Source organism: Falco biarmicus, chromosome Z (genome assembly GCF_023638135.1).
Source record: "Falco biarmicus isolate bFalBia1 chromosome Z, bFalBia1.pri, whole genome shotgun sequence".
Taxonomy (NCBI): Eukaryota; Metazoa; Chordata; class Aves; order Falconiformes; family Falconidae; genus Falco; species Falco biarmicus.
The window spans coordinates 22,686,935-22,700,069 of NC_079311.1; the positions used below are offsets into that span (position 1 = coordinate 22,686,935).

Here is a 13,135-nt window from a genome sequence, read left to right on the forward strand (position 1 = left end):
ATGGCTTCCAGCAGAAAGGAGGACAAGTTACCAGCAACTGGCTTTTTCTTTGGAAAGAAACTCCAAGGTCTTTGTGTCTTTATTTTTTTTTTTTCCCCCAACTGTTGTATCTCTGGTCTCTGAGCAGGTGTATTCCCAAAGTATGTATTGCAGTGAAATCTGTTGCCAGAAATAACTTGCTAGTTAGAGAGCACTGGGAATCAAAATGTCTTCTGAGTGTCCTTTATCCTATACAGTGTAGTTGCATCAGTGACTTCACATTGCAAATGAGACATAATTCCCCGACCTTCTCTAGAGCCTTCTGACTTCAAGCCCTGGGTCCCGATCCCCCATGTAGAATTTTGCTGGTGAACCTAATGAAGTTCTTCAGGTATGCAAGATCTCTATCTGATCTTTTTCTCTTTAGAACAGGACTAGGAGTCCAAGCCAATGTATAGAAAGCTTGATGTCGGAGACATTGCATATGCACCAACTAACTGACCCTCTGTTTTGTCCCCAGGTGTTTTAATTTTTCAGTGCTGAATCAGTTATAGTTAGAAGTGAGGTTAGTCCTAGCAAGTGTAATAGATGGAGAAGTCAGGCTTGCTATGACTCTTTTTTTTTTTTTTTTTTTTTAGCTATCAATTTTTGCTGTTCAGTAGAAAGTAGTGTGTCATACAGTGAAAACCTAGGCGATCTGTTAGGCTGCAGGCTACAGTGTTCAGCAATACTAGCCTGGGCAGCACAAGAGTGAAAAGGCTGGAGTAGGCAAAAAAGTTGAAATGCTTTGTCTTAAACTAGAGAATTGTTTAAGCATTTGCTGTTTGCAAACAAAGTTTGAATTTATTTGCCAATTCCATTTAACTGGTAGCTGGATCCATCAGAGAAAGTCGTGTTCATTTGACTGTGAGTTTACCTCAGAAACCAAGTAACTTTGATTTGACTAACACGAAGCTATAGGGAGAATTCTTCAGCTGAAGAACAAAACCAGAATCTTTGTTTTTATTCAGTTAGGAGTGAACTCACTAAAAACTGGATTGCTGAAGATTTTTTTTTTTTTAGAAAATTTCATAAATAAGCATGTGTGGTTGTGGTAGAGTTTTGTTCATTTCATGTACTTCCAGGGAGCAATATGCAACCAACAGAGTTCATGCTGACCTCTATTTGAAAAAAAATCCTAGCAGAGTTATAGAGGCTCAGGGAGTTCTCAAGTGTTTTCCAAAGCTCAGAGGAGAGAGATTTATATGTGCACTATAACCTCTACTTCCTGGAGGTATGCTTAAAATGTTTTTCAGTTTCCGAGATGGACTTTATAGCTTGATACCGATATGCTTCTGCTGCTCCCATAAAGGTGTCCCTGGGGGATGGGTGCTTCTGAAGGATGGAAGCTGTAGACATTTTGGCTTGGGGTTGGGTTTTTTTTGGTTTTGGAGGGGGTTTTGGGGTTTGCTTTTTCTTAATTATTTCAAGATTACATCTGGGAACGTTATATGTCAGTGATTCAGAAACTTGATACAGAATGAGTTAAGTATATGCATACTAATTTAGAAAATGGGCTTCTCTGGCATGTTTAGTAATAGTTATATCTTCGCAAAGTTTGCAGTACATCTGTCTGGATTGTACATCCCCTGTACAGATGTACAGAGATAACACTGCGTGGAAGATGGGTGCTGTTCCTATGTGGACCCAAAAGAGTGATGTACCAAAAGTCTGTCATTACATGGAGTTTCTCCTAAGCAAATCAAAAGTTCCTGGACAGAAAAAAACCTTCCAAGTGGTGTTCCTTGATCATTACATCCTGATGTGGCCTTGGACCAAAAAGGAATTAACCCTTACATTGTATTTAGAGGATATTTTTTCTGACTTGAAAGTGGGGTGTGTGATATTTATGGTGGCACTAGACGTGCCTCAGAAGCTGTCAGCCCCACTACAGGGACAGCTGGTGGAACTGAAAACAGAGGTACATTTAGGAGGAATGGCAGAGGTTTAGTAATGAGCAGTTCATGTTCCGTGTCAGCATGCTTCTGCTTTCACACATACCTGCCTCTGTTGAAGTCAATATAGCATTTTCTGGTTTCCACAGATAGTATTTGGCCTACTGCAATTAAATCTATCTGTATTAGGTCAATGTGCTAAGTTACGGTATGCTTATATACTGCTAACATTAAGTGGTACGTTCTGCCTCCTTCTTTGAGCGTAAGATAATGTCCAGTTACGGAGTGGAACTTAAAGAAATGAGAAAGCTGCGACCTAAGGCTCTGAAAGGTATGGAAAGTTTTAGGTTTTGTTTTGGGGTGAGGGGTTTGGTTTTGGGTTTTGTTGTTGGTAGTTTTTTGATAAAAAAATATATTGCAGATACTGGGGAAGATATGCTGCTGAAAGCAGTGGAAAATGCTTACAGGCAAATTACACACTTCTGGAAAAAGAGATAATGTGATCTTTATAGTTTGTTTGTCTGATGTGTTATGCTGCCATAACAGATGTTTCCTAATAACTGTTTATCAGCTGATAAGTTAAAACACAATTAATCAACTGACCTGTGCATAGTCACAACATAATAACTTTTTCTTAAACTCTCTTACTCAAGGGAAATACAAAATGAAGATAATAAAGAGGAGGTTATTTATTACTGATTTAAATTTTTATTTCAGCTTTGATCCAAGTTAACTTCTTTCCAGATGCCAAACTTCTACTGCTTTTTTGTGAAGGGAAAAGAGCATATGTATGTGTCTACGTTATTCATATTTTGTGCTTTCAGTGGATGGAGATATTAAAACACAGTATTATATTTTTAAATTATTCCGTGGTAGTTCTTCCCTGGTTTTGTAGCAAAAGTTGTAATGCATGATCTGAAAAGAAGGATAGGCTTGCAAAGTGAAACATTTAAATTTGAAGTGTGACAGAAAAGAGATTTCCAGTCTGGATGACCTCCATTTGTTCATGATGATGTTCTCTAATTGCTCCTATTTTTTCCTATTTTCCTGTCATTCTTACTTTGTTCACTGTATATACAAGCTTAAGTTATAAAAGCAGCTTTTTAAAAGTAACTGTGCTATGTGTAAATGCATACTATGAATCTGAACAGCCTTTTCATTGTACCACGGTGCCTCACTGGCTAACCTGAAATACTCCTGATGGTTTTTTTTAAAAGCAGTTATGCTGCCTTTACTGGTTATATGCAGTCTGTGAGAAATGCTTGTTAGGCAACATAATACTACAGATAAGCTTTGGGCAGCAGGATTTGTTGCTGGTATTTGACAGGTGATGTATAAACATAGTATCAGAGTATTGTGATCTGGCCACCATCTCCATAAATGTTGCGGTCATATGGTTAGAAATGATGTGCCTATCTAATGATGCCACTGCTGGAACTCATGATCCTCATGCTCTGTAGTTGGCTGTTGCCAAGGCCATATATATCCTTTCCAGTTAATGTTTTAGACTTCCGTTACTGTTATACCAGAAGATCTTATGTTTGGTCTAACAATCTTTACAAACCTCTTTTGTAGTACTTATTTTAACCAAAATTCATAGGTAGCTGTCTGAATTCAGCTAGGCTGATCAGCAAAAGTCTCTTCAAATGTTGTCATCACAGAACAAATAATTTGTCTGCAGATAACAGGAATATGGTAGGACAAGTTGGTTTTCCCCATTTATCCACTTTTCCTTTATCTAGAAGATTTCTAAGCTACACAAAATTACAGAGGGATTATGTTTTCTTGCCAAGAAGCTGTAAACAAATATTTAAAACATCCATTTTTCCTTCTAGATAATGCAGGGGTCAGTGGGAGATTGCAGAAGGACATGGGCAACTGCTCGCTGCCAGCCCAGTGTATAGGGCCCTTCTCTCTTTGAAAAATGGCATAACGTGCTATCTCATGCTGGGGTGATTATGTTACAGCAATGGAATTAAGTACTGGGAGGCAGGACGCCTGAATAAAAGGGAGAACCAGGGATTGTAGGCGTATGTACAAGGAGAACACAGTTACCTCTTCTTAATTCCCTGCTAACTGAGCCTCAGTGCTGTACTGAAGTATTCACTTCCTTTAACTAGACTTCTGCCTGGTACTAAGCAGCTTCTGCCTCCATCCTTGAAAAATAGAACACTAAGATGAGAGAGGTTAAGCTTCCAGAAAGAATGGCAGGAAGTAACATGCAGATTGCAGAGAGGCAGCAGAGAAACTTTGCAGTGCCAGGGATGTAGGGGCAGACTGAAGCCTTCTTCCCCAGTAGATAAATGGGGGAAGCCTTATAGTTACTGACAGAATAACTGGAACAGTTCCTGACATCCCCCAAAAAAGCAACCATATCTGAGCATGTCTTCTGCAAAGATCCATTCCTGTATGTGCCTCAGTGGTTTAGCCTTATGGGAATCTTAGTTTAGGCTGTTTATGAAAGAGACACCACCATTACTTGATGGTAATTTTGTAGCTACCATTTATGCTGCACTAGTTCAAGAAGAGGCATTTAGGTTTGTTTAGCCTTTTTCTGGACAAGAAGGAATGTTGTATTAGGAAAGTCCACTAAATAACACAATATATATATGCTCATTTGGTTTTGTGAAGTTTTGCAGTACATGTAAATATGCTATGGCCAGCATAGGAGAGAGTCGGTGTTGCCGTGAAGGACGCTGTGTGGCCAGTGGAAAGGCTCATACTGAAGAGGGAGGCTTACAGAGCATTCAGACTCAGTGTTCTGGTGACGCAGAAGATAGAAAGTTAGGCTGGCCCTAGCAGGGATCTGGTCACCACATGTCACATCTGATGCTAATAAGAGTATCTTTGTGCAAGACTTTGGAAGGAAAATAGTTCCTTATGTACAGTGGCACTGTCAAAGGCACTGTTGGGGTTAGTGTCAGTTAGACCAATTGTTGGAAGGTAGTATTTCCTACTGTGAAGTAATAGCTTTTGTATTAGATTATCAACATTGTTCTGGTCTTTTCCATGAACGCATAGGCAGGTCTGTCAGAAAAGTTGTAGGTTGCACAGATAATTATGGGAAATTCAACACTGCCAGACCCTTGCACTGGTGAACAGTGAGCCTCCAACAGTGATTTCACTGTGATCCACTGCCATCCCTGATGGAAGGTGGGATGAAACAGGGTAGATAGGCACAATTATATGTTCATCTTCATCTCGGTGTTTTGCATTAGGACTTGTTATGCACTATTTTTGCTGGGGAATGTACAAAAAAATGTTGTGTTTGGGTATCTCTTGAAATACCTACCTAATTTTTTCTGTTCCATCACTGTTGCCTTTTAAACAGAGAAATCCCATTAATGATTGTGGGTTATCTATTGTCAATGCCAGTTCTTAAAGGAACTGCTGCATGATCAAATCCAACCCTCCTTCCTTTTGTATATAACCTGTCTGAAGAACCAAACTTATTTTTTCCCGTGTACATTGATTAAAACACTTCATGTGCAGCATATTAAGTCATTACTTCTAAAAGTGCCATAAAACAGAAGCATCTGGTCAAGTGATTCATGGCAGCTTCATTTTTTAACTTTGTTTTTCTTAAGCAGCCGAGAAAGGAATAAAGGTGTTAGCAAGATTGCTCCTAAACCTCTGCTATCATCTTAAACTGTTCTGCATTCTTAATAGCAGTTGTTAATGTAATTGCTGTTGTCTGCTTGGGTTTTTTTTGGTTTTGTTTTTGGGTTTTTTGTAATCCTAATTCAGTCTGATGTAGCTACTTAGGGTTTTTTTGAAAACACAATTAATGCTGGAAAACTGGCAGCCAAGTCTTGTATCATATGGAGGCATGTTGCTGTGGAGTTCCTCATCTAAAACTCAGAGATCCAGGCTCAGGTAGTGAGACCAAACCTTTACATTATGCTCATGCTCTGGTGATCAGACCTCTGGTGATCAGGTGATCATTGTAAAGATGCTTGTGGTGTTCAAGAGAGATTTGTATTGTTTCTGCTTGAGTTTCAGAGCAGATCTAACTGATAGATGCCCATGAAGTCATACTGAAGACACGGATTATGTATAAACGCAGCATTTTATCTTTCTTATTGAATGTGGTATAGAACAGTTGGTAGACCTGAGACTTACATGCCTTTGCCCTCTCTTCTGCACCCTGAACAAGTCATAGGTTCAGGAATTCTTCTTTCTTTTCCCTTTCTGCTGTTACCGCTGGAGGCTAAAGATAAAAATATAATCTGATAAAACACTACGCGCTTCCTTTTCAGTAGGATTTATGATCCTATTTTTTGTCGTGTTCTGGGTTAGAAGATAAAGGTAGGCTAGCACTAGGAGACAGCAAAATCTTTCCTGCTAAAAGCTGCCAGCAAGTTGGGGAATTAAAAGAACACTTGCTCCAGCCCAAAGTAGATGTGAATGAGGTCTCCCCTAGCGTCTTTTGCTTCCCATTTTTTTCAGAAGTTTATTTGTTGAGAAGAGTTGTGTTGTGCTAGATTTGTCCATGCCTATGTTCAGATAATTTTTGGTCACCCTGCCAAGACTCCCATGAAAACCGCATGCTGGGAATCTTGTGGAGTTGAGTGAAGATACATATGAGAGGGCTTTTGCTTTTTGAAGTGGATATCTGAAACGGAAACTCTTGAAAAGACGAGAGAGCTAATGGCTTATATTCCTGTTCTAGTGTTAACTTAATAAAATATCTTGTTATAGTGTCTCATGTTTCGGAGCACAGGGAATTCTTCTGTGGGTTGTTTTGTTTTTTTTCTATGGAACTTGATAGTAGTCTGGTTTTGATTAGACAGGGAATACAGCCAGTTAATAATAGATGGTATTTAGAGCAGAGAATTTACATACTTGCTAATGACGTCTGTGGTGTCACAGTGATCTTCCTGATGTCCAAGTGGTAAGGTAGTGTGAAACTTGATCTGGTTATTATGTGAAATGTCTATTCAGTTGAGGGGAAGAAAACTTCACTTCCTCTGTCCTTAACAGCATTGGAGGTTTCTGTTCAGTATTAACTCAAAAATGTCATTCATCCCTTTAATAAAGATACAGCAACACAAACATATGAGACTGCTCACAGGTGAGTGTGTTCCAAGACACAGTTGTGAAACAGAACGCAGGAAATATAACAAGGTATTTAATTTCAGAAATATTAAGTAAGATTCACAATTAGAAAAAATCTTGGTTAGTTCCTCTTTCAGTACTAGCTGATATCAAGATTCCACCTGTGCCTGACCTGTTTCATCCTAGAAATGCACAAAGAAATATGTAGCATATATGTATGTGTGCCCATCCATATGCATTTGATATTCAGTTAATGTACAGCTATCTAACTTTGCCTCCATTATGCCATGTTTGACTGAATTCATGAGAAGAGAATTAGCCTACTCCTTGAACAACCTCGGGCAGTTAAATCTCAGTCTGGCTCATACCTATTCATGTTAACAAACTGACCCTTTCCCTCACGCAGGGTTTCACATCTCTGCTCCTTCATTAATGCTTTGCTGCTCTCCATATTCAGTATAATTACATTTGATGGTTGTATATCTGTCATACAACATACGTAAGAAATGCCAAACTTCAGAATTGGTTGCTTAGCTTCCTTCACTTTTCAGCCTTAAGTGCAGGCTGTGTACTAAGTATAAGGAATTATACAAATACCAATACATAGATTATGGCTATCCTTAACATCCATTATAGCAGCTGTTAAGCAGCTCTTTGCTCCTTTGTGATTACAGGCTGTGTACTAAGTATACGGAATTACACAAATACCAATACATAGATTATGGCTATCCTTAACATCCATTATAGCAGCTGTTAAGCAGTTCTCTGCTCCTTTGTGATCAAGGTAGCTCTGGCTCATTTTCTGCTTGTTTTGATAGTTTTGGATTCTTGATTATTTTCAAAGTTTGGCTTTCTGTTTGCACAGAAAAAGTGATACTTGGTCTTAGAAGCAGGCTGAATTGTAACAATACTCTGAGGCGTGGGTTTTTTAGGAGATCTGTTTTCTCTCATGATCAGTGCCTTGTGCCACATAACACTGGATCATGTCTGTAGAGCTACTGGAGGCATTTTGCTTCTGAGTAACCAGACTTTGTAGAAACATACAACATCTAAATCCTCAACTTGAGCACTTGTTAGTTTGTTCAGTATGGACACCACTGTAATCTGCTATGAAGAGGACAGCTGGAGAGTTTACCATGGAAAAGGTGTTTTCTTCTGTCCAGGGGTGAAATAATTCAACTGTGTAAGGTGTGAAAGAAAACTCATCAGATAAAGCACTCCAGATTCAGATTACGCATCCAAAAAAGGTTTGTTCAGACCAGTGTGGCACAGAAAATATGTTTCATGGAATGATGGGGCATACCTTCTGAAAGGACTTAAGACTTTAGGCCTAGCTAAGGGAGGTTGAGACGGTTGTTCCTTCAGGGTGTGGTAGGTCAAGGATATAGTCTGTGCTGAGGGAGGAGGCCTCTGACCTGCAGCATGCTTGGTAGGGTGTCCTTTCAAAGCATTAGCACATTTCATCTTATCCCCTTGCAGTCATCTCTGCTTGAGGTATGTTGCCCGTTTGTCTCCTGGATGCTGCCTAGATAGATCCCTTCATCTTGTTCCATCTCATTTGCTTTTAAGCCTGCCAAAGTCTGTCATCTTGATCTGGGATCCTGGAATGTTTTGAGTCTCTTCCTTTGGCTTTTAGTTTCTGAAAGAATAACAAGTTCCTTTATCTGAATAGATTAATGTCAGGCAGTAAGAACAGCTTAAATAACACTATATCTTAGTATTTGGGCCTTTTGCACATCTTTGATTCCTTTGTCAAATCCTTTTGGTCTGCTAACAGCTGCCCACTAAATCCAACAGCTACTCAACAGAACCAAAAGATACAGAATATCACTGTATTTGTGATGGATATTTCCACATATACATTGTACCAAGCATGATTGTGGACCTGACTGATTGGACTTCAAGCAAAAGTGGACTCCAAATCAAATATAAAAATAAATGTAGTTTGTTACAGTACAATAAAGGACAACAGTGTGTATTATGATAAAAGGAAACAGTACTAATTAATATACACAGTACGATAAAAAAGCAATAGGAGCGATGCATCAAATCATTACTGCAAAGCAAAGGTTATACCACCGATTACCTTAATAACATCATCCAGGCCCACACTTTAGCTGGGAAACCCTGTTGCAGCCAGTGTGAGGAGTCTGTCAGTAACTGGGAAGTTCCTGCATGGTGTGTCCATCTGTAGGTGAGTCTTCTGGCCCAGTCACGGAGCTTGCCCACCTTTATATGCAGCAAAAACAAAACCAGCTTACATACCTAGTGTATGCAAGCTTTTAAGTTTGCGCCAAGTGCAGGCATACTCTGTGTCATGATCCGTAGGGTCCACACACGTCAGGGATCTTGGCCAGATGTCCAAGTGTGGTCAAGTTACTGTCACGGCACAGCTGCACGCAATATTTATTGTCCAGATGATCCTGCTCACTTCCTGCCTGTTCAGGGGGCTCAGGACAAGCACCATCTGTTGGATTTGTTGAATGTGATATATAGTTGTCCTTGAGCAACTTAAGCTCGCTGTCCAAGTTAAACAATTCCTAACCAAGTACATGATCAAAGGTGTTCTCATAAGCAGTAATCAATCATTATGTAATAAACTTTCACCAAAGGATGGCAGGGGAGAAATTACTCCACAGTCTTTTGGCTGATAAATTGCAATAATACAGCAGTTGAACTGCTGTTGCAAAATTAATCCTTTCTGTATAAAAGAAACAAAGCAGGATAGCAGGGCTTCTAAGGTAACATGGTGATCCACTATGTCTGCTCCATCCACAGAAGGAATGTTGCACCAATGCTGACTCAGTTAAACCCTAGAGAAATACTGGTTTGGCTGCTGTTTTGCAAGCAATTGAAGTTGTAGCTAACATCACTGGTTACTCAAGATGCTGCCTTCCTCCTGAGTAACTGATGTGCAGTTTGTGGACTGGAGGACTAGTTTGTCCCAGCTTATTGTGGCTTCTGAACTTTTTAGACCTATTATCAGGCAGACCAAGTAGCATGGGTGTTCTTTGGGATGGATCTGAGGAAGCTTTGTAGAAAGGTTTGCGTGGTTGTGGGGAATGAAACACAGTAACCACTGTACAGTTCTAGAGTTTTTAATTTCTCTTATGTATGCCTGAGAAGTGTTCATGTCTGGTAAGACCATATTGGGGTTGTCAAGGACAATGGTTGTTCTCCAAGGCTCACTTTCCAAACTGTGGCTTATTAATACCTGTGTGTCACATTTCTGTTCAACGCTGCTTATTCAACTAGTTTTGAGAGGAGTAGTAAAAAAGTTGTATTTTAGATTAATTACTGTCTTCATTTTTTTTCCTTTTGAAAACTCCCCATTAATGTGACACCACATCATTTTCACAGTCTGTTTTTCAGATCCTAGATAAGATTAGCATGAAATATGAAAACCTTTTGAAGTTCAGAAACTTTCTGCAGTATGAGGAGCTTGACACATCTGTCTATTGGAAAGTTGTTGGTTCACAGAAACCATTCAGATTGGAAGAGATGAAGTTCTTCTGACTTTTAAAATACATTGATGAATAATGAACTTCTGAACACTTCATTAGAATGAAACTTAGTCCACTGCATTGGTTAATCTATCTCATAGCATTTTCCCTTTTCTGTGATTTAATCTTAAATTACTCAGTTTGGTTATTGTATTTTTATAAAAGGAAAAGAAACATCTCTTGCAAGAATTTTAATTAGAGTGCTTGCAACTAATGTTTAATTTAACTTGCTTAGATACAAGATATGATCTTGTACCAAGTGTAAGCCTTGGCTTTGAAAATACTCCTTATGATAGAAGTTTTTTATTTAGAAACTAGAGGCAACTTCTCTTTTAGCTGTTATTTTAAATAGGCTTGTTAGTAGTACCAAATACACAATATATGTTCAATTTGAAAAATACTTATTTTCATATCAAACTCCTGATAAGTCACACAGTTTACATGCTTTGCCCTAATATTTGCAAATACAGTCGCATATGTGCAACTCCTGCTCAATGTTGTAGTTAGCATCACTTTGTTTCTTAAGTGCACTTGATCTGATTTTTCTTCATGGATTGCTGACTTTTGTGCTCTCTTTAAAAAGCATTTATGAATCCTGCCTCATGCATGAAAATGGCAAGGAGTACTTTAATTTGCTTGTGACTTGGTGAATGGTATTGTACTGGTTTTAGGTCATACCTGTGATCTTTTCTTCTCCAGAAGGACAGGTAAGATTATTCTGATAAAGAAACCTACTAGGAACTTAGCTGCTGTGTGGAGCAATAGTTATCAGAACAGTAAAGACAAGTCCTTAGGTAGTTTTTCATTATGTGAAGGGGGCACATAATGAAGTGTGAAGGATAGGCATAGCAAAACTTTATCAGCTAGTAGGAATACACTCAAAATCGCTACTGTCAGTGGCATGTGTTACACAAGCCACATTACTCTCCTCATGCCTGAAACGGTTTTGGGGGAAACTCTCACAGTGTTTGGGTACATGCTTCCTGTTCGCAGCTGCAGAAGATGATCCTGTAGAGGGGACCAGACTGGCACGAGATAGTTTAGCATTTCCACACACACCAGTCAGCAGGATTAGCATGCTGAGATGCCCTAGCTCTCTGCCATTTGAAAGCAGCTAGAGGGAATCAGTTGAGACAGTAGCGGTTCAAGAATAGTAGTGGTTGATAGGGAAGACAGGGTAGGAGAGACTCATAGGTTTAACCGTGAAGTTGGGATTAATCTATGGGTGAAGGAAAAGGGAATATGAGTGGTAAGTAAATAAAGCATTTAAGAGCAACAAAACATCTAACCAAACTGGCAGGTGTAAATGAACACTAAAACCTGGGTTACAGGTATTTTTGGAACAAACTTGTAGTATGGAGGTCTGGGTGTGGTACAGGCTGCTTTGATCAGTCTGTAATGTTGCTGTGTAAGAATAGCAGGCTGCCCAAGGTGAAGATGGACACCAGTCAGGCTCCAGACTCAAGCAACTACATCTTAAAGTACTGCTGTGTTATGTCAAGGCTGTGACTAAGACATTTGCAGGATTTGCAGATTTTTAGAATACAAGCTCCCCTATGCTTCTGAGAAGCACCTTGTGTCTCTCTGCTTAAACAGATTAAAACTGCTTATTTGGGTTTTTCGGGCATAGTTTGTGTTGGCTGAAAATAACCGCTGGTGCCTTGTGGTCAGTCAGGGCTCCTCCAAGAGTGAAGCAGTGGGGAAACCATTGGGTTTTTTCCTTACTGACTTTATTAGTGCTGTAACCCTTTAAATTATACACAGCGCGTGACTTCAGAAGTATCAATTCAGTGCCCCTGTGTTGGGGAGTGCTAAGGGTTGAGGAAGGATGAGGTAGGGGAATAGTTGCTCTATGTAAACATAAGATGCCTAGCACCAGTAAGGCAAAACTCCATGGCTTTTGTCCTGTGAGATAAGCTCTAGTTTAACTGGGGGGTAGGATACCGTCTCATTAGATCGCAATTAAGATGTTGTGAGGTTGGTCTTCTGATTTTACTCACTAAAGTGTAATCAAAGCAATGGATTTTTTTATGCCCTTCTTAAAAGAAGAGAGACCTAAACTAGTCTGGGAACCTCTGTCAGCAAAACTCTTGTCTTAGTAGGAAAAGAAAATGTTTATTGTAAAAACACCATCACATAATGGCAGTGGCTGTGTTGTTGCCATAAAATTTGAGAATTAAACATTATAATGGAAAGCTTCTATAAATAAGGTCATTCAGGCCAGACATTAACTGGCAAAATTGTTTGGCTTTATTTTTAATGCTAAGAGTATCCTGTAGTCTTTCTGAAGCTTTAGTCTTCCAAAGGAGGGTGTGTATATGTATTTGTCATGTCTTATTTTAAGGTGTTGTCATTCTTCAGACTCTGCTATTAATGACAGCTTTTTCCTCTAAATTTTCTGAGTTAACATTTTATTAGAAAATGATGAGAAGAGAAGGCCATGAAAGGCTCTGATGGCACATCTCCTAGCCCTCAGACTCTAGTTCCTTGACATACTTTTCTGAGGCAGTGGCACGTGCTGTGAAAAGGCAATGCACTGTGATGGCACTGCTGCTTTTGTAAAATAAAACCAGTGCTTTTGATACTTTGAGAGGACCCTTTATTGTGAAAATCCTGCAAGTAGACTCTCATAGAATAGATAAATGAGAGGTAAAATAGGAC

At 39.3% G+C, this 13,135-nt stretch overlaps 1 protein-coding gene and 1 long non-coding RNA gene across 6 annotated transcripts in view; one reads left to right on the forward strand and one right to left on the reverse strand.

Moving 5' to 3' along the window:
• The window catches only part of GRAMD2B (GRAM domain containing 2B), a 43,475-nt gene that overhangs the window by 11,572 nt on the left and 18,768 nt on the right, over positions 1–13,135 (forward strand). The window contains exon 1 of one of the 5 annotated variants that reach the window (XM_056323759.1): positions 342–370. The exons of 3 other annotated variants lie outside the window; for them this stretch is intronic. In XM_056323759.1, the coding sequence (XP_056179734.1) occupies positions 357–370 (14 nt within the window). In that variant the 5' untranslated portion in view covers positions 342–356. Of the gene's footprint in view, positions 1–341; positions 371–1,464; positions 2,245–13,135 lie in introns of those variants that run through there. One more of the 5 variants, XM_056323760.1, reaches the window with a different exon arrangement.
• Positions 7,063–13,135, reverse strand: part of LOC130142233 (uncharacterized) — a 34,313-nt gene continuing 28,240 nt past the window's right edge. Inside the window, exon 3 of the long non-coding RNA XR_008819337.1 lies at positions 7,063–9,200. This is a non-coding gene — a long non-coding RNA (uncharacterized LOC130142233). The remainder of the gene's footprint in view (positions 9,201–13,135) is intronic.